This window comes from Bos indicus, chromosome 7 (assembly GCF_029378745.1).
Source record: "Bos indicus isolate NIAB-ARS_2022 breed Sahiwal x Tharparkar chromosome 7, NIAB-ARS_B.indTharparkar_mat_pri_1.0, whole genome shotgun sequence".
In the NCBI taxonomy this organism is placed as follows: Eukaryota; Metazoa; Chordata; class Mammalia; order Artiodactyla; family Bovidae; genus Bos; species Bos indicus.
Genome location: NC_091766.1, coordinates 20,447,466 through 20,466,433, shown reverse-complemented (window position 1 = coordinate 20,466,433; position 18,968 = coordinate 20,447,466). Strand labels below are relative to the sequence as shown.

Here is an 18,968-nt window from a genome sequence, read left to right as displayed (position 1 = left end):
GTCGAAGCCCCCTGCTCCTGGGCCAAGTGGGCCGCCGGTCGGAGCGGGGCCGAGCGGGGCCGAGCGGAGCCGAGCGCAGCCGAGCCGGCCACCCGAGTCGGCCCAGCCGAGTCCGCCACATTCCCAGAATCCCGGGCGGCCCCGCCCAGCTCCCGGCTGCGCGTCCCCCTTCCCACGTCGGCGCAACCTAACCCGCGGGCGCGCCCGCCTCGCCCCGCCCCTCCCCGCCCGCGTGACGCCCCGCCCAGCCCGACCGCTAGTCCCACCCCCGCGGCGGGCGCGCGGGCCGCCGCCCACTCCCATTGGCCGCAGCGGCCGCCCGTCGGCGCTGTCCGCTCGCGGGTTAGGTTGTGAGGTGCTGTCGCTCGGTCGCGGCGGCTGCGGTTGGCGGCGGCGGCGGCGGCGGTAGTGGCGGTGGCGGTGCGGGTGGAGGGCGCCCGGGCGGGACCAGCGGCCGAAGGGGACCGGCGCTCGGAGGCGGCCGAGGCGGACCGCCGGCCCGGGGGCCGAGCGCCGAGGGCCGGGCGGGCGCGGCCGGGGCGGCTCGGGACCAGGGCCGGGCCGGCCGGGGGGCGGCGGCGGGGGCGGCCGGCGAGCGGCCGGGGCCGGGACGATGACTCTGGAGTCCATGATGGCGTGTTGCCTGAGCGATGAGGTGAAGGAGTCCAAGCGGATCAACGCCGAGATCGAGAAGCAGCTGCGGCGGGACAAGCGCGACGCCCGGCGCGAGCTCAAGCTGCTGCTGCTCGGTGAGTGGGGCCGGGGCCTGCGGGGTCCCGGCCAGCGATGCGCGTGCCGGCTGACGGGCGGGCTGGGCAGCCCTGCGTGCTGTCTAGGGCGGGGTCGACCCCCGGGGGCTCAGCGCCTTACCCACCTGTGCTGTCCGCTGCGGGCCCAGGTCTGTGGTCAGCGCCTGCCCACCTGTGCTTTCTTCTGCGGGCCCGGGTCTGGGGTCAGCGCCTGGCCACCTGTGCTGTCCGCTGCGATCCCGGATCTGGGGTCAGCGCCTACTCACCTGTGCTGTCTGCTATGGGCCGGGTCTGGGGTCAGTGCCTACCCACCTGTGCTTTCTGCTGCTGGTCCGGGTCTGGCGTCAGCGCCTACCCACCTGTGCAGGGCCCGAGTCTGGGGTCAGACCCTACTTACCTGTGCTGTCCGTCTCTGGGCCAGCCCATCCCTTCCGCATGTGCTGTCTAGTTGAGCCCCAGACGTCAGAGGGGCCTGCCTCTGCCTCTCTTGTCCACATCAACGCCCTGGACCCTCTGGGTGTGCCTGTGCCAGTGCTGCCCATGGCAGGTCCCCAGTCCCTGCAGGGCCAGCCCCTGCCTCAACTACCCAGCTGGGGTCCTTTGGGCCCTTTGGGATCAGTTTTGTCTTGGCTGTTCACCTCCGATCCCTGCAGGGACAGCTTCTGCTTCCAGGTCTGGCCCCCAGAACCCTCGAGGGTCTGCCCCTTCTCATGAGACCAGCCCCCTCCCTGCACTGGGCTGGCCCCTGTCCCTACCCCGCCAGGTGTGCCCCCTTGCTGACCCTAGCATCTGTTTGGGACCAGACCTTTGGGCTGTAATCCATCAGACGCACCCTTGCTTCCTGGGATCCCTTCTCGACTCTTCCCACCAGGTGGAGCCCTGTTCCCTGCACACAGGGCCTGTCCTCCTCCACACACCACACCACCATCGCCCCCCTTCCCCTCAGGTGGGTCCCCACCTCCCTTTCCTCTGCCGGGAAGACCTGTGTCCCTTCCTTTCCCAGTGGAGTATAGCCCATAGGGGAGAAGACAGCCTTTCCTCTCTTTCTGGGGCCGGGGTGGGTGGAGCCCCTGAAGGAACCTGGGCAGCTTTTCAGAACTGGCCAACTCCTTGACCCCTCTCCTTAGTCCTAGTGGGAGCCTAGGTCCTCCTCCCCATCCTGAGGGAGACCCCTCTCCCAGTCTCCGTCTCCCCGTGGCACACCTGTTGCAGGGACCTGGTCGGCCTGGTGGTTGACACAGTGTTGTCACCCCAAATAAGGGCTGTTGGAGGACTTACCTCTGCAGTCCAAGGTAAGAAGTGGCACCTTCGAGGACAGCGTGGTGCAGGCTGGCTTTTGCCAGTAGAGCTAGACTTTATTCCAAGGTGTGTTTGGAAGTTATGGCACGTTAATGTTACCAGGCCGAGGGCCTTACTTGGGGGCTGCGTGCGCTTCCGCCTGCCCTGAGTACACCCAGGCTCTGAACTGACCTGGGGTTCCAGGATGTGGGTTGGCGGCCTATACTCCTGCACCCTCGCTGGACCTGGGCCGAGGAGTCTTGCAGCAGATCAGAGTGTGTCCAGGGTCAGGACGGGGCGTCTGCACCCGCCCAGGAAGCTGTTAAGTCCTAGGCACGGGGGCAGATAGGAGGATGAGCGCCTGCAGGTCCAAGGTGAAGGTTAATGACCCCAGGAGGGCGGCTGTAAATGTGGGGCAGAAGTCCAGGGAATCTGCTGCGAGGGTGGGGTGGGGGGTGGTGATGCTGAACAGCAGCCCCGCCCACTCGACACCAGAAGCCCCAGGTCCTGACAACCACAGGTGTCCCTGGACATTGGCCCCGGGTCCCCTGAGAGCAGGGTCACCCCCGTTTGTGTTATTAGAATCAGCTCTGCACTGTGTCAGTACACAGAGCTCAATGTGTGTGACAGGGCTGGTGGTGATAGGTGTAGGTTGTTTTGTCATGTGTCTGGATGCTTAAAAAGGGACTGTTCTTGTTTGTATGGTCCAAAGCCACATATGTGCTTGTACTCAACACTCAGTATGTCTGCGAATGTGGGTGATGATTCGGTTTGGTTGGTCTTGTTACTCCTGGCCGCGTCCTTGTGGACAGTTGTCTGTGGTGGGGAACAGGCGACCCTGAGGTGTGGGGGGGCACTGCAGAGGGTAGACTGAGGTCCCCGTGGCTCAGCCTCACTCTCCCGCTTTGCAAGAGAGACCCCAGGCCCAGGTAGAAGCTCCTCGCGGGTGTCCCTGGCAGGCTGGCCGGCTTTCACTTCCTGGGATCCTTCTTGGGGCAAGTGCGGAGACCCATGGAGGAGACCCCTTAGGGCGGGTTTCTGCTCCTCAGAGCAGGTTTCCCTAGAGAGCTGAGGCCTGCCGCGGGAAGCGTCGCTCTGGGAGCTGAGCAACAGAGCGGCTCCGGGATTTCTAAATAAAGCAGGGCGGTCAGTTCCACAGGCTTCCTGTCCGGCCCGCAGCGGTGGAAAGGCCCGGAATCCGGCCCGGGGTGTGGTGGCCCCAGCGGGAAGGGTGTGACTGCCCCGCTTTGAGGCACGAGTGGAACGTGGCCGTGGCTATTGGCGGTGGCCTTGTGTGTCCTCCATGGACCCCGAGAGCTGGACGCCCCTTGGGCCTCTGGGCCACTCCTTGCAGCCACCCCTCTCAACCCACCCCAGAGTGTGTCTTAGGGGCTTAAGAGCTAAGTAGGCGCCGTCCCTGGAGGTGCGGGAGCCTGGACCCACTTTCAGGACGCCTCTCTGTGCCCTGTGTGCTGCGTGGGAGGGCAGGACTCTCCCTTCCCAGGGCCCCCAAGCTGTCTCCAGGCTTGTCCCTGGGCCCGGACTCCTGTACACAGACGAGTCCCAGCCTCCAGGAGCCTCGGCTGAGCTGCTGAGAGCCCCGAGGAAGTGCTCCGCTCGGATGTTTAACCACAGGAGGTTTCACTTTCTGATTTTTGTGGTGGAGCCCTGCTCCCTGCTGCTCCCCGTGGTCACTGCTGCTCTGGAGCTGGGGGCTGGGCATTTGGAAGCGGCTGCAGTGGGGACCCCTGGCAGGAGGGAGGGGAGCCCACTTATCCCTCCTCTGCCCAACAGGGTCTTGGGGGCAAAGCCCAGCCCTACGTGGGCGGGTCTGGCCTGGGCTGAGCCTGGGTGCGGGAGCCCAGGGCAGTGGTGTCTTTGGTCCCCGCAGGGCTCCTCTCCTATCAGGACAGGGAGCCATGGTTCTGTTGGCCTGGTGTCCATGGTGGGACACCATGGTGTCCAGGGCGTCTCCGTGGGCTTTGGGGGTGCCCATGTGCAGGGGTATTTTTTTGGTGGAACTCCAGCTTCTCAGCACTGGGACCCTGGCCTCAGGCTTGCCGGCTACAGGAGTTTGTGCCCCCATGCCCCAGCCCCTCTGTCTCCCAGGTGGCCGTGGTCTCTCCTCAGCAGGGCACCTGGCCAGTTGCTGCCAAGGTGTCCCCATTGTTCCCCTCACGACGTGCCCCCTCTAGGCGCTGCCACCCCTCAGCCAGCACAGAGCCCTGCAGGCCTCTGAGATGTTTTCTGGGTGACTCTGCTCAGTTGAACACAGTTCCTCCAGGCAGGTGGAATGGGGATGCCTGGGTGCCCCGGCTTGGGCATCCTCACATCTCTCCTGTATGTGAGGCTTCCTGTTCAGAGGCCCGTTGCCACTGCTGGTGGCCCTCTGCTCCGGGGCATGGATAGACGGTGACTCAGGACAGCCCACGGTTCCTACCTGCCTGAGGCCTCCCGCAAGCGGGCGTGGAGGGCCTCCTGCCATGTCTGTCTGTTGGGGTTTAAGACTGTGATGCCTGCGAGGTGCTGAGCCAGTGCTAGGCGCTATCTCCTCCTTACCTGACGCTTTGCCCAAGTGCCCCTGGGAGGGGGTTTTGGTCCCCGGTGCCTCCTGAGCCTTGGTTTCTCTTCTGTGAAAGGACAGTGTCCCACTGATTGCAGGGCTATGGGGGGGTCAGGTGGAGTGATATGTCAGATGGGAAACACCCTCTGCACCCATTTCCATTCACAGCGTTGCACTGGCCGGTGTCCCGCTGCTGTTGTGCAGGCCTCCCTGTCCCTCAAGGAGGTCTCTGGAGCTTGGCCCTCAGAGCCAGGCCCTGTTCTGATCCCAGCCCCCACCATGGAGGTTTGCTCATGGACCTTGATCAGGCCCAGAGCTGGAAGGTCAGAGCCCTCACGGAGGCCGAGGAGGGGGAAGTTTGAATGGGAGGTGAGTTGTCCCATCTCTCCTGAGCCTCAGTGGGTAGGCGGGGTGGGGGGACTCACAGCAGGTCTCCTGACTCCTGAGAGTCAGGATTCAGGGAGGACTGCACTGGGACCCAGCATGTGGGGATGAGTAGGGCTGGCCCGGAGGGGTCTGGTGTCCTGCACCTGGAGCCACCTGGGCAGGACGAGGCCCTGCCGGCTTAGCAGCCACTGTGTGGAGGTCAAATAAAGGGGTGAGTCCCAAGGCCCATCCCACGCCCTCCCTCTGGCCATTGTCTGCCTCAAACCCACTGCTGTGGTGTCTTCAAGGCCCTGCGACTGTCCCCCTGGTGCTCCTGCACTCTCTCACTTCCCTGGGTGGCTGACACACAGACCATGGGGAGACGGACTGACATGAAGCCGGAAGCTCTGAGCCTGTTGAGGTCTGACAGTTACCAGCTGTGTGACCTCAGTGAAGCTGCGGGACCTCTCTGTGCCTCAGCCTGCTCACCTGTCCAATGGGAGGTGGGGTGGTAGACTTAACCAGTGAATGAATGAATGATGAATGAATGAATGAATAGGCCAGTGGGGACAAGGGGGTGCATGCAGGCGCTGTCCTCGACTACATATATGAGGAGTCTGCGCTTTCTTTGTCCTCGCATGAGGTTGGAGTCCTTCTTTGATCTTAGACCTGTTGACACAGGATTTCTGGCTGTGTCTTCAGGAGCCCAGATATCTGGTGGTGTTCTCGCCAGGGCTCCTGGGCTCCTGGGCTTCCTGGCTTCACAGGGGTTAGGGACAGCCAGGCAGCAGCCCTGAACCCCAGCTTCTGACGCTGATGTTCTCTTGCTGGATGGTGGCCACCTGCTGCACACAAGAGGCCCCGGGGATGAGGTCAGCCCAGCGCCTCCCTTCTGCCCTCCAAGCCCTGGCCCTGCCCCCAGCTTTCCCATATCAGAGTGGCGGCTGCGGGCTCAGACCCACTTCCTCCTAATCCGAGGTCTTAGATCTTGGCCGACCTGGCAGGCAGGCTGTGGCTTTCTCCCTCCCTCATAAGACAGGCTGCTCTTCTTCCTCTTCTCCAGGCACTCTCCACTGGGCGGCTGGTGATGCCGCTGAGTGCCCAGAGGGCGTCCTGCAGGCTCTGGGCCCGCTGCGTCAGGCTGACCCTGCCAGGTCCCACAGCCAGGACCTCCCTCGCCTGGGCTGACCTGGTCTTGGGGTAGCCACTGGGGATGCAGAGGGCCCGGGGTGGGGGTGAGGGGATGGGGGGCGTGTGACAGAGCCGAGACCACGGGTAGGGCCAAGTTATTTTGGTTCATTCAGGGAAAATTTGTGTGGTGCCTTCTGTGGGCCAAGCCTGGGCTGGGGTGCGGGGCTGCAGGTAGACCCTCGCCTTCAGGGAGCCGGCTTCAGCTGGTGGGATGTTGGGGGTGCTGGAGTGCTTCTTGGAAAACATGAATAGGGGTTTCTGTGCAGAGATTTGGGTCAGTGTTTGGATGGGGGAGGGCCCGATGGGTGGTTGAGTCCTCATGTAACGTTGGGCCTGTCCTGTTGGCGGGGGCCAGGGACCCACAGATGCAAGCCTGGGTCTGAGCATGGCCAGAAGGGGAGGGCTGTGGCGTGGGTGCCCTGTGCGTCCCCTCTGCAGGTGTAGGGCTGGAACGAGGCCAGCACAGGTTCTCCACGGTCTTGCTTGTGAGGCCTCGCTCTTCCCCCTGCAGGCAGCTGTTGAAGGGTTTTGAGCTGAAGGGCACAAGTGACCAGATCTTCTGGAGGGACTGACGAAGAGCTGGGGTGAGCTGGAGCTGCCTGGGACACCTGGGCATCAGCCACAGCATACGGGTCCAGCTGTGAGGGCCAGGCGGGCCTTGCGCCCAGAGACTTCTCTGCGCAGATAGACGTTGGGTCGGGTGCACTGGGGCCTGGCTGTTGGCAGCACGTGGGCTGAGTTGGCCCAGGAGACGGGCATCTGGAGGGGACGGCCAGACTGTTTCCTCCCTCCCCCTCCCGGGCACAGTTGTGGCCAAGCTCAGGCCTGTGGACTCCTGTCCCTCGCTCTGCTGCCTTGCTGCAGAGGCTCCACAGGGCCTGGCCCCGAGCACGGCTGACACAACCCTTAACTGGTGGGGCTGTCCCTGGGGGCCTGGCCTCTGTGGCCACCACCTCCCCCCACCCCCTTGCCTTTCTCTGTTCTTCCTGGCAAAGTGACACTGCCACGTCCCACTCTGGGCCCGCCGTGTCCCTTTTACACCTGTTAAATTGAGTTGCTCCCTGAGCTGTGTAGGACTTGGAACAGGCATTGTGACATGATCGCCAGTCAAGGCCATCTCGCCCTGTCACCTCACCAGTGCCTTTTGCTCCTGGCCTGGATCACGGCTCTGTCTTCACAGCGGCTTCTCTGCGCTGGCAGGGTTTGGGCCACGTGCCTTGTCCAGGACCCCCGTGTCTCCAGGGTTGATCGTATTTCCAGCTTCCTTGGGGTCCATCTTCCGTTTCTCGGTTGGGGCGTGTCCCACTGGTGGTGTCTGGGTGGGCCCTCGGCCATCCCCGTTGTCCTCGGCCGCTCTCTGGCCTGCATTCACGGCTCCTTAGTGGTAACTCCCTGCCCGCGGTCCCTGGCTGTGGGTGCAGGCCATGTGCTGGTGTGTGTGACCCTTGGTGCTTGGCACTGCCCTTGAGGGGCGCTGTTGGGGCTGCTCACCCCTTTGGTGCCGGTTCTGAAGATGCTGGCTATGTCTGCCTCAGAGGCAGCTTTCTCTGGTCTCCTGGTGCCCTTGCACTCACGTGGCTCCCTTGCCTGTCCTGCAGTTGAGGGGGCTCAACACAAGGGGCCGCCCTCTCCACCTTGGCTGACCTGCGGCCTGCAGGGGCTTGGGCTTGAGTGGCCACCGTCTGGTGTTTCCAGTGAGAAACCCTTCCAGATGACCAGCAGGGCATGGATCTCTTTACAGTAGAATTTTATCAAAACCAGTGATTCTTACCCTGGCGATCCTGCCCCCAGAGGACCTTGGGCCCTGTCGGGGAACATCCATGGTTGTTTCACTGAGGATAGGGGCATCAAGAGGGTGGGGGCAAGGAGACTGCTTCACAGCCCATAGAACCTGCGATGAGCCCGATAGCAGCAGTGTTGGGAGGACCCTGGTCCAGAGGTGACCGTGCTGGACATGGTACTCCTGTGTGCCACCCCCTCCTGCCCACCCCCACCCTACCCTGTGCAATGAGTGTTCGTGGATCTCTTGGGGAGGTGTGGGGTCATCCTCTCCTGCTCCAGAACTGGGGTGCCTTCGTGGGAGTGGGCAACTGGCCCTGGTTGATGCTGTGCAGAGATAGGAAGGGGAGAGGTGGCATAGGGGTAGTCACCACTTGGAGACAGAACCAGAGTTGGGTTTGTTTATTACAAACCCAAGGACTGAGGGCCTTTATGGATATCCTAGAAGGGGCGGCTGCATGAGGCTCCTGCTTTGTCCAGCTTGAGACTTGGGTCTCCCCAGGGGACCGCCTGCAGTCAGTTATTCAGACGCAGGTGGAGGGTCTCCTGCTGCAGGACAACGTGGTCATTGCGGGGCACTCAGAACCTGTCTCTTCTCCAGGAACCCCCCTGAACAAGGAGGCGGGCAGCAGATACCTGAGAGAGACCCCCGCAGGCATGGTGATAGGTCCCAGTGCAGGGGGGCTCCTGCCCCCTGCCCATGTCACCGGTGGCCGTGAGCCCCACAGTGTGTGGAGAGCATGCAGCCCAGGCCCCCGAGTCGGGGTTGGGGATACAGGCCACTCAGGGTGAGGAGGATGAGCCTGGGCAGGTGGGCTGGGGTGAGTCAGGGGGATTCTAAGTCCCCAAAAGGGGGCCCTGGGCCTTCGGTCCATGGGTGAGTGGGACCTGCATTTGTTATCAAGTAGGGATTGAGGCGGTGCATCCTTAGGATGTAGAGTTCTCTCCTGCTGTGCAGTAAAGTCACCCTGTAACTTAGTAGCTGAAAACCATAGGCAGGTTCTGAGGAGAGGGTTCTGGCATGGCCCCTCACATGGCTCCTGTCTATGTGGGCCCCTGTGGAGCTATCCCCTAGCCCCTGAGAGTCCCAGAGAGACCAGGGAGCCCAGTGCCTTCTGGGACTGTCTCGCAGTGCCAGGCTGTCCTTGGTCTGGCTCTCTGGATTGGGAAGGGGGATCAGGCTCCGGCTCTGCAAGGGAGGTGTCACAGAGACGCCTGGACACATTGCAATGTAAAATTGGTGTGGCTATACTTGGGGGTGAATGAAAGTGGGGAAATGGGTTTGCCACTTAGAGGTGACAGGGCAGTGAGGGGCTGAAGCAGGAGAGGCCTGGGGAGCACTGGTGCCCGTGGGGCCGGGTGGGGCTGGCGCTGGCACGCTGTGCACTGGTTAAAGAAGCGGAGGATGAAGAGGCCCCCGGGGTCCCTCTCAGGGGGGTTGCAGCTGACTCTGATCCCCAGCTCTCAGGAGGTAGAGCCTCTGCGCTCCCCTCCCTGAGGTGCACAGATGCCAAACTCATGCCCCAAGGAAAGCTGTTCTGGTTGGAAGTCATGGAAGAGGAGCAGCTAGGGATTGGTGGGACGCTGCCATACAAGGGTGCTTGGGACCTAGGAGTGAACCTGCAGCCACCTGCAGTTAAGCAGGTGGTGGCATCTGGGAGACACTTCACTGTTGCAGCCTTTGGTTCCTCGGCTGCGGCCAGAGTTAATTCAGACCCCAGTCGCTGCAGGTGCAGCTGCCGCTCCCCTCCTGTCCCTGCCCACATCATCGTCCTGACCTCCTAAGAGGCTCCGTTCCCTGGCTCCCCGCGTAGATGTGGGTGTGCAGGGGAGGATGCCTGATTCTAGGGGCAGCAGCAGGCCGGGCCGGGCATGTCCCCGCCTCGCCCCCACGTGGGTGGGGCTCCCCATGGGCGGGCACAGGGAACACAGGGCTGGGGTCTCACTGGGCCGTTTGCAGGCACGGGCGAGAGCGGGAAGAGCACGTTCATCAAGCAGATGCGCATCATCCACGGGGCGGGCTACTCAGAGGAGGACAAGCGGGGCTTCACCAAACTGGTGTACCAGAACATCTTCACCGCCATGCAGGCCATGATCCGCGCCATGGAAACGCTGAAGATCCTCTACAAGTACGAGCAGAACAAGGTGAGGCGGTGCTGCTCGCGTCCTGCAGCAGTTCACAGCCTGTCCTGCAGGCCTTCCGCGTGCGGAGTCGGACCTTTGGGACCCCAGAGAGTGGCATTTCCTCTTACTTTCTTTTGTAACAGCTTTATTGAGAACATTTACATATGAGGTCATCCACTTAAAGTGTGCATTTCACTCATTTTTAACATATTCACGGCATTGTGCAACCATTATCTCTATTTCCAAAACATTCTTATCATACCAGAAAGAAACCGTGTCCCCATCAGCAGTCACCCATCACCCCCCACCCCCTCCAGCCTCCTGCCCCAGCCCCTGACAACCAGGAACCCCCCTCTTTGTCTGTGGATTGGCCTGTTGTGGACGTTTCCCATCGGTGGCGTCACACCCTGTGTGTCGTTGTGTGTCTGCCTTTCTCACTGAGCGTCATGTTTTCGGGGTCCGTCCACACGGTAGCGAGTGTCAGGGCTTCTCTCTGTGGCTGAGTCATGCTCTGTGTGTGGATGGACCACAGTTGTTTATCATCATCCGTCGAGGGACATGAGGTTGTCTCTACTTTCTGGCTCTTGCGGACACGCCACTGGGACGTTCGTGTGCAAGTTTCTGTTGTGTGCGCATCCTCGTTCTCCTGGGTGTGTCCCCGGCAGTGGAGTGTGGAGTCCAGGGTCCCTGTTGGTCTGCCCTCTGGAGCGGCTGCCCCCTGCTGGCCGAGCGGTGTTCTCCTACTTGTGCGTCACAGCCGTCTCTTGCTGGCCTCCTCCCTTGGCTTTCCTTTTGTGGATCTGTTTTCAGGGGCTCCTCATTCAACCCCAGGAGTTGCCCAGGCTGACAGTGGCACCAGAGTCCACATATGTCCCATAGGGTTTATTTACATTAATCCCTTCACTTTGAGGCTTCAGACAGCCAGTTCACCAGATGTTGGCATCTTTCTGCCTTGATGCCCGCTGTTATCAGGGACCCTAGAAGCCCAGTGATGGGTTGGGGGCCTGGCCGGCCTGGCTGTGGGGTCAAGTGTGGGGGCCTGCTGGAGCCTCTCGCCCTCTGATTTGTAAGATCACTTCCACTCGAGGCCCCTCCAAGTCCACCTTTGGTCATGAAATCCAGCAGAGTGTGGAACAGGGATCAGCGGATAGAGGCCTGTCTCTAAATGGCAGCTTTCTCGGCACAGGCCACGCCTGCTCGCTTACCTGTCATTCATGGCAGGGACAGTGTGGCTGTAGGAACAGACCTCTGGTCCCTGATCTCCGTGCATCCACAGTCAGGCAGGTTTTCTGGGGCTGGAGTTGCTTCTCCAGGCCTAAGCTGAGAAGTGGGAGGGGCTGAAGGATTGGCTGTAGGGGAAACTGGAGGCTGGGTGCCACAACTGGGAGGGCAAGGGTTTGGGTTCCAGAGCCCAGGCTGGGGCCCCCTCACTCCCTGTTTGGGGTCCACCCCACTGTGTCTCCTCCCCAGTCACTCAGCTGACTGTGACTGGACCACCCTGAGCACAGGGCTGAAGGGGAAGGGGGGTCTCCTGAGAGCCCTCTGCCCCATGTTGTGTGTGTGTGCACACCAGTGTGTACATGTGTATATGTGCACACATGTGTGGCTCTCTGGGCAGCAGTTCTTGAGGAGCAGGTCTCTTAAGCCCTGTACTCCAGGGTCTGTGGAGGCTCCATCCTGGAGGCGTGAGTCATCGGGCCGCTCCGATGAACCCAGCCTCCACTCCGTGGTAGGTGGCTCTGGCCCCCAGCCCCGTCCCAGCTGCACACAGAGTACCTAGCCCTTCAGAGACCCTGAGGGTTTCCAGAGCCATATGCCCGGAAACGGGGCAGATTCTTCCCAGGTCAGAGCAGCTGTCTGTGCTTTGGTTTCCTCTCCTGTGACCTGGGAATGTGGGAGCTCTGCAGTGTTTGTTCCTCCGTCCTGTTCAGAGCCTACTGTCCCCTCCTTTGGGGCACTGAGGCATGTGGCATTCCTGCTCCTGGGAGCCGCTTCTGTCCTGAGTTTTGCTTTGGGGATCCGGGCCTGGGGAACGGTCACTGCCTGTCACTTTGCTGTGATTTGTGTTCATGGGAAATGGAAGTTGATGGTTCTGAGTCGGCCACTGGCGCCGTGTGTCCCCCCTGCCTACCTCTCCCCCTGCAGGCCAACGCACTCCTGATCCGGGAGGTGGATGTGGAAAAGGTGACGACCTTCGAGCACCGGTACGTGAGCGCCATCAAGACCCTGTGGAACGACCCCGGCATCCAGGAGTGCTATGACCGCCGGCGCGAGTACCAGCTCTCGGACTCCGCCAAGTAGTGAGTGGGGCCGGGGCGTGCTGAAGGCTGGGAAAGGGGATGTGGGGGTGTGGATGGGTGGGGGGTGTGAGTACCAGCTCTTGGACCTCACCAAGTAGTGAGTGGGGCTAGGGCAGTGCCTGGGGCCAGCGGAGGGGAGTGGACAAGGTGTTGGGTGACGCCATCTGCACGCTGCTCTTCAGCTGGGACGTGGACAAGTCACCCAGGGAGGCGGGCATCTGCGGGGCTTTCTGTTGTCTCTGCCCCTTTTCTGTGTAGCTAAAACTGTTCCAAAGGAGTAGGCCTGGTTTTGAAAAGCTGCCCCTCCAGCCTGCAGTCTCTCTTGGAACTCCTGCTCCATCCCCAACCCTGATAGCTGGCCCCCAGAGCCGACGGGGCTCATCCCACGCCTTCCCTGCAGCCTCATTTTGTCCCTGTCCGTTCTGTCCCAAGTACTTGGGCTGCTTCGGCCCCTCCCAGCCACTCAGGGGCCCAGGGCAGTCGAAGGAGACCCCAGGGGTGGCGGGAGGCCCCTCGAAGCCTGCCTGAGCCCACCCCCCACTGTGTTGCAGCTACCTGACGGACGTGGACCGCATTGCCACCTCAGGCTACCTGCCCACCCAGCAGGACGTGCTGCGGGTGCGCGTGCCCACCACGGGCATCATCGAATACCCCTTCGACCTGGAGAACATCATCTTCAGGTGCCTGGGCCCCGGGGGGGCGCCAGCGAGGGGTTGTTATCTGGGCCTGTCCCCAGGTTTCCCAGGGAGCCAGGGCCTCATGGCGTTCAGGGGCTAAACGGAGGCGGCCTGGGGAGCATGGCTTCAGACGGAGGAGGATGCGGGTTCCTGCAGGTGGGTGGGGGGTCTGGAGTCCGGGCCAGAGCAGGGGTGCTCTGGGCAGTGGAACGACCTGAAGGCCCCTCAGTAACCCTGTCCTGCAGGCTGTGTGGCCAGAGTGGACTCAGGGCTGTCCCCAAGGACAGGCCCTGCCACTCCATGAGATCATAGCTTGTCCAGAGCTGCCAAGTGGCAAAGCCAAGTGTGTCTCCTGGGACATCCATAACAGATGACCACAGATGGGCAACTTAAACCATAGAAATGTGTCCTCTCCCAGCTCTGCAGACCAGCTGTCTGGGGTCAAGGTGGCAGCAGGGCTGGGACCCCCAAGGGCGTGGGAGTCATCTGTCCCATCCCTCCTGGCTCTGGTGGTGCTGGCATTCCCTGGCTCATAGCCACATCGCTCTGTCTCCCCGTCGTTATCATGTGGTTCCTTCCCATGTCTGTGCCCATATTTCCCTCTTACGGTGACACCGCCAGTGTCTGGGTTCAGGGCCCTGCTCTGGGGTGACTGTGTCCTAATGGTGATGCCTGCAGGGACCCCGCTCCCAGATGAGGCTGTACAACTGCAACCAGGGCCCAGGCTCCGGGCGAGGGGAGTCTGCTCTGGCTGCGAGCCCTCCCTCCCTGCCACCGCCTCACAGGGTCCCCTCTGCTGGGCGAGCCCACCCCAGGTGGGGGCCCAGAGATAATGCTGCTGGCAGGTGCTAACCTGCATCTGAAAGTGCCAGCCAACTCAGTCAGGTTAACCTTGAGGTGCCCTCTGGCTAGAGACCCAACTCTGCCCCCTGGGACCCTACTGCTCAGGCTAAGGCTCCCGGGACAGAGAGAGAGCCTCGGGTCCCCCTGCCTGCCCCCTTCGCCCTTTTTCACCCATAAGAGCCCCTGATGATTCCCTCAGGCCCTCAGAAGTTGCAGGCATCACCCCACCCATGCCTGAGGGTACATTTTCTGGTGAGAGTTCAGCATTTTGGTCTCTTTCAGATTTTTGATAGAGTCTGGGATGGCAGAGGCCCGCAGGGCACAGACGGGGCCTGTGGCGAGCCTCCTCCCAAACCCCACATCCCGGGTATTCATCACACCGCCTCATTTTGGCCCCCACCTCGCACCTGCTGTGCCCTTTGTCTGGAGCTGCTCCCTGGCCCTTCCCCACCTTCTCAGGCCGCTGTCCTTCTCACTGTCCGCTTTAAAAGTAGTGTTTCCTCGTCATAGAAAACTTAGGAAACTCACAAGTAGGAAGAGAGACCTCTCACCGGTCACAGCATGTCCCCGTCTCCTCACCCCGCCGGTATCAGCATCAGTGTCCCTGAGCCTCTGCAGAGAAGTAGCGGGCTAGCTCTTGCTGTGGCCGGGAATTCCAGTGTTTGATGGTCTCTGCTGCCTGTGACAGATGACTGAGGGACAGGCTCCGATGCCATCAGGGGGTCTTCGTGGCTCTGGCCAATGCAGCTGTCCTGAGGGAGGCTGGGTTTGCTGCAGGGGCAGTGTCTTCTGCAACCCAGTACTGAACCTGTGTGCCCCGCTGTGCAGGATGGTGGATGTGGGGGGCCAGAGGTCCGAGCGGAGGAAGTGGATTCACTGCTTTGAGAACGTGACGTCCATCATGTTCCTTGTGGCCCTTAGTGAGTACGACCAAGTGCTGGTGGAATCGGACAACGAGGTGAGGCCCGCGCTGAACCTGGGGATGTGGGCCACAGGCCCTTTTGGGGGGCCTGATGCCAACTTACCACCCTCCCCGCAGAACCGCATGGAGGAGAGCAAGGCGCTGTTCCGGACCATCGTCACCTACCCCTGGTTCCAGAACTCATCCGTCATCCTCTTCCTCAACAAGAAGGACCTGCTGGAGGACAAGATCCTCCACTCCCACCTGGTGGACTACTTCCCGGAGTTCGACGGTGAGGCGCCCTGCCAGCCATCCCTTACCCTCTCTGGGCCTCGGTGTCCTGGTCTGTGGCGCAGGGCAGGTGCTTCCAGAGGCTGTAGAGAGGCCGCAGCACAGTTAGTGTGGCTAAGCTTCGCGGGTGCCTCCTGGGACCCTAGAGGGTGGGAGACCTTGGTGTCCCCCAGGGGAGTGTCTGTGGGAGGGGGTGCCCTGCGGTCACTGCTCGCTGGTTTGTCCCCTGCCTCCCCAGGCTTGGGCACTGGGAGGTGGGGGGCACTAGAGATGCAGGTGGACCTGGGGATCCCTGGGGATCCCTGGAGGTCTGGGGAGTGGTCAGAGCTCCACCACTCCCACCTTGGCTGGTGGCAGGGAAGGAAGGAGCATCACAGATGTTCCAGGACATGTCCCCCAAGGTGCTGCCTATGGAGCCAGGAGGCCGGGTGGGGCCAGAAATGTGGGCTGTGGGCTGGGGTGGGTGGTGGGTGAGCACAGGAGGCTCTGGGGGGTGGGGGCCAGGGATGTAGCTGGAGGTGCGTTATTGACACGTGCCCTAGTGTGGGGTGTGCTGTGGGCCGAATCCACAGAGGTGAGGCAGGAGTGAGGGAGGTGGGGAGAGGAGGTGGGTGATGAGTGAGGGGTTAGGTGAGGGGGGCTGACCCCAGGCCAGGACAGGGACCTCTTCCCAGAGCCTCCCCCACCCCGGCTCAACCCGCCCTGCCCCGCCCCTCCCAGGCCCCCAGCGGGACGCGCAGGCTGCCCGGGAGTTCATCCTGAAGATGTTCGTGGACCTAAACCCCGACAGCGACAAGATCATCTACTCGCACTTCACCTGCGCCACCGACACAGAGAACATCCGTTTCGTCTTCGCTGCTGTCAAGGACACCATCCTGCAGCTCAACCTGAAGGAGTACAACCTGGTGTGACCGGGACTCCCGCCAGCCGCCTGCCGGTCGCCAGTCGCCCCACGAGTCGGGGTTTCATATTTTTAAACAAATGGTTTTTATTTCACAGTTATCAGGGGACGTACACCTCTCTTCCTACACACCTCGTGCACCTTCTCGTCTTTGTCAGTGGCAGAGGCCGCCTTTTTCTGGCCTTGACTTGTGGCTTGCTTTTTTCTAAAAAAAAAAAAAAACACAAAAAAAACAGAAAAAAAAAAAGAACCCACAGCAGACAGGCAGAGAGGAGACCCGGCACCAGCGGTGCCGGGTCACAGGACACGGCCGGTTTCCCCTTGATCTCGGAGCCGCGGAGACGCAGTGGCTGGGCTTCTCTTTCTTCCCGTGTTAAGTTATTGACACCCTCACCACAGTCGCCCTGTTTCTGCGCCGGACTCCAAGAAGTGGGGGTGGGTGGCGCCCCCCGCTGCCCGCCCTGGGAAGTGCCTAACCATTTTTTTTTCTTTCTTTTTTTTTTTTTGAAGAAACAAAACTGCAGCCCAGGGCCTCTGGCCGTCCTGCCTTTGGTGGGAGCCCGGGGGTGGGAGCCCAGGTGCGTTGGGTTCTCTGGTCAGGGTGGGGGTGGGGGGCTTCCAGCACCTGTGCTCCCCCTGGGAGCACTCCTGGGCTCCAGTGCCAATCCCAACACCGAGGGGCCCACAGGGACCCAGAGTCGCTCTTTATTTTGTTGTATTTTGTGACCATTTCGGAAACAGTGGGGGTGCGGTGGGGACTTTTTCAGAATCTTCTCAGGTCTGTCCCCGGGAAGCAGAGAGAGAGGGAGGGTCGCTCTGGCAGGTCCATGGCCATCAGGGCGGTGCCCACTGCCCTGTGCATTGCCCAGAACCAAGACCTTGGGCTCGTGGCAGCCGGAGGTGGGCCCTCGGCCTGGTCACAGCCACGGCCATGGCCAGGCACAGAGGCGCCTCCCAGAGGGCCTGAGGGTCGGTTTCTGGGGAAAGGCATGGACCAGGGGCTGCGGTGGTTGGTTTTGTGTGCTTGACTTCTTGCACCAAGGTGCGGAGAGTGGCCCACTGGTGGGGCTCGCACCTGCCCAGCACACCTGAGCCCTAAACCTGAGCACTTGGGCGGCCCTGGATCCCTGCAGAGGAATGAATGATGGGAGAAAGCAAACCAGCTCTGCCCAGCCGGGTCCCGGTCCAGCCCCACCGTGGCAGCCCACCCCCACCCCACCCCTGCACTCCTGATAGGCGGGGCCCGGGGTGGGGTGGGGGTACACTTCCTGGCCTGTTCTACCCTGGTGTCTTCACCGGAAGGGCCCTCTTTTGTGCCATGTGTCCACGTGTGGGGTTTGTACCCTAACCCTGATGTGTACCGAGGGGTGGGGTGGGGGTGGGGGACAGGTGGTGCCGCTGGCTGTGGGCTCCCGCGGTCCCACATCACACAGGGAACTGGATTGGGCTCTTGAGGGGGAGGCGGGGTGGGCGACGTGCACCCAGAGTATTAACTTCCCGAGAGGTCAGCGTGCCAATATCCCAGGGCAGGCCTGGCCCCGCAGTGCCAAACCTCCCCATCCGGCCCACTGGCACCCCACCAACTTGGCCCCACCTCCGCGCCGGGAGAATGGGGTGGCAGGTTTCAGGCCCTCCTCGCCCCCAGTATGAACTTCACCTCTGTGGCGCATCCTTGAGTGCCAGCCCCCACCCCCATGTCACATCACCCAGCAGAACTGCCCTCCGAGTGCCAACGCCCCAGTGGCGTGAGGAGCCCTGCAGCCGGCGGGGGCAACTTCACCTGCTTGTATATTAAACAATCCTGATTTCAGACAATTTAAATCTTAATCTATTTAAAAAAGAATATTATATAAAGATGCTGTTTTTAAACCTTTTGTCATTTGAGATGCATGTATCTTCCGTGCGGGCTGAGGGGCGGGTGGTCAGCTCAGTGCCGGCCTCTGGGGGCTGCTGGAGCCGCCCATGTTCAGGCAGTGCGTCCGCATTGGGGCCCACACCCCTTAATCCAGAGAAAGCTGGTGGAAATTGACTTTTCATACCTTTCTCCTGAAATGAATTCTGTTTTAAATTGGAATAAATTTTGTTCCTAAACACGTGGCCCCCCTCTGGCTTATTTTCTGTTGCTGGCTGGGGGCGGGGTGCGGGGAGGTACAGCAGAGGAACCCTGAGGCCCCCAGGGTGTCACTGGATTCCCATGCGGCTGGGAGGGGTCTTGTCACCTTCAGGTTGGGGTCTCAGCTCGGGAACCACAGCCCGGCTGCCTGGGGTGTGCCTCCTTCCCTGGGCCCAGCTGGCCATTCACTGTCACGGATGCTCTTGGAAGTGTGTGCCCCTCCCCTAACCCAGTTGTGTAAACCAAGATGTTGGGCCAGTAATCTTCCCATCTCTCAGTCTTTTTTGCTTTAAAAATTTAAAAATACATATATTGTGGTAAATACACATATAACTTACCATCTTTACAATTTTTAAAATCAGATTTTATTTGTGTTGCAATGGGTCATTAGCAATAGGTCATGTTATGAGATCAGGTCGTGCATGCATGCCTAGTGTGCTTGACTCTGCAAGCCTATGGACTATAGCCCACCAGGCTCCTCTGTCCATGGGATTTTCCAGGCAAGAATACTGGAGTGGGTTGCCATTTCCTCCTTTAGGGGATCTTCCCGACCCAAGGATTGAACCTGCATCTCCTGTATTGGCAGGCAGATTCTTTACTACCAAGCTACCTGGGAAGCCTCTCTTCACCATTTTTAAATGTGCAATTCAGTGACATTAATTTCATTCATAATGTTGTGCAACTAGCAGCACTAACGGTCTCCAAAACCTTTTTATGACTTCAAACAGAAACTCCTTTCTTGTTAAGCAATAACTCCCCAACTCTTCCCCAGCCCCCGCCACCGTATTTTCTATGGAGTCTATAGGGATCTCCTGTGAGTGGAATCGGAGTTTGTCCTTCTGTGTGTAGCTTCTCTCACTGCACATCATGTCCTCCAGGTTCATCCATGGTG

The 18,968-nt window shown here is 61.0% G+C and overlaps 1 protein-coding gene across 1 annotated transcript; it reads left to right on the top strand.

Annotated features, from left to right (window-relative positions):
* Positions 1–567: 567 nt before the first annotated feature.
* Positions 568–18,054, top strand: GNA11 (G protein subunit alpha 11). The gene is made up of 7 exons (XM_070793145.1): positions 568–749; positions 9,887–10,071; positions 12,196–12,350; positions 12,902–13,030; positions 14,699–14,828; positions 14,910–15,063; positions 15,783–18,054. The coding sequence occupies exons 1-7, from the start codon at positions 614–616 to the stop codon at positions 15,971–15,973; spliced, it is 1,080 nt and encodes a 359-aa protein (XP_070649246.1). The 5' UTR covers positions 568–613; the 3' UTR covers positions 15,974–18,054.
* The last annotated feature ends 914 nt before the right edge of the window (positions 18,055–18,968 follow it).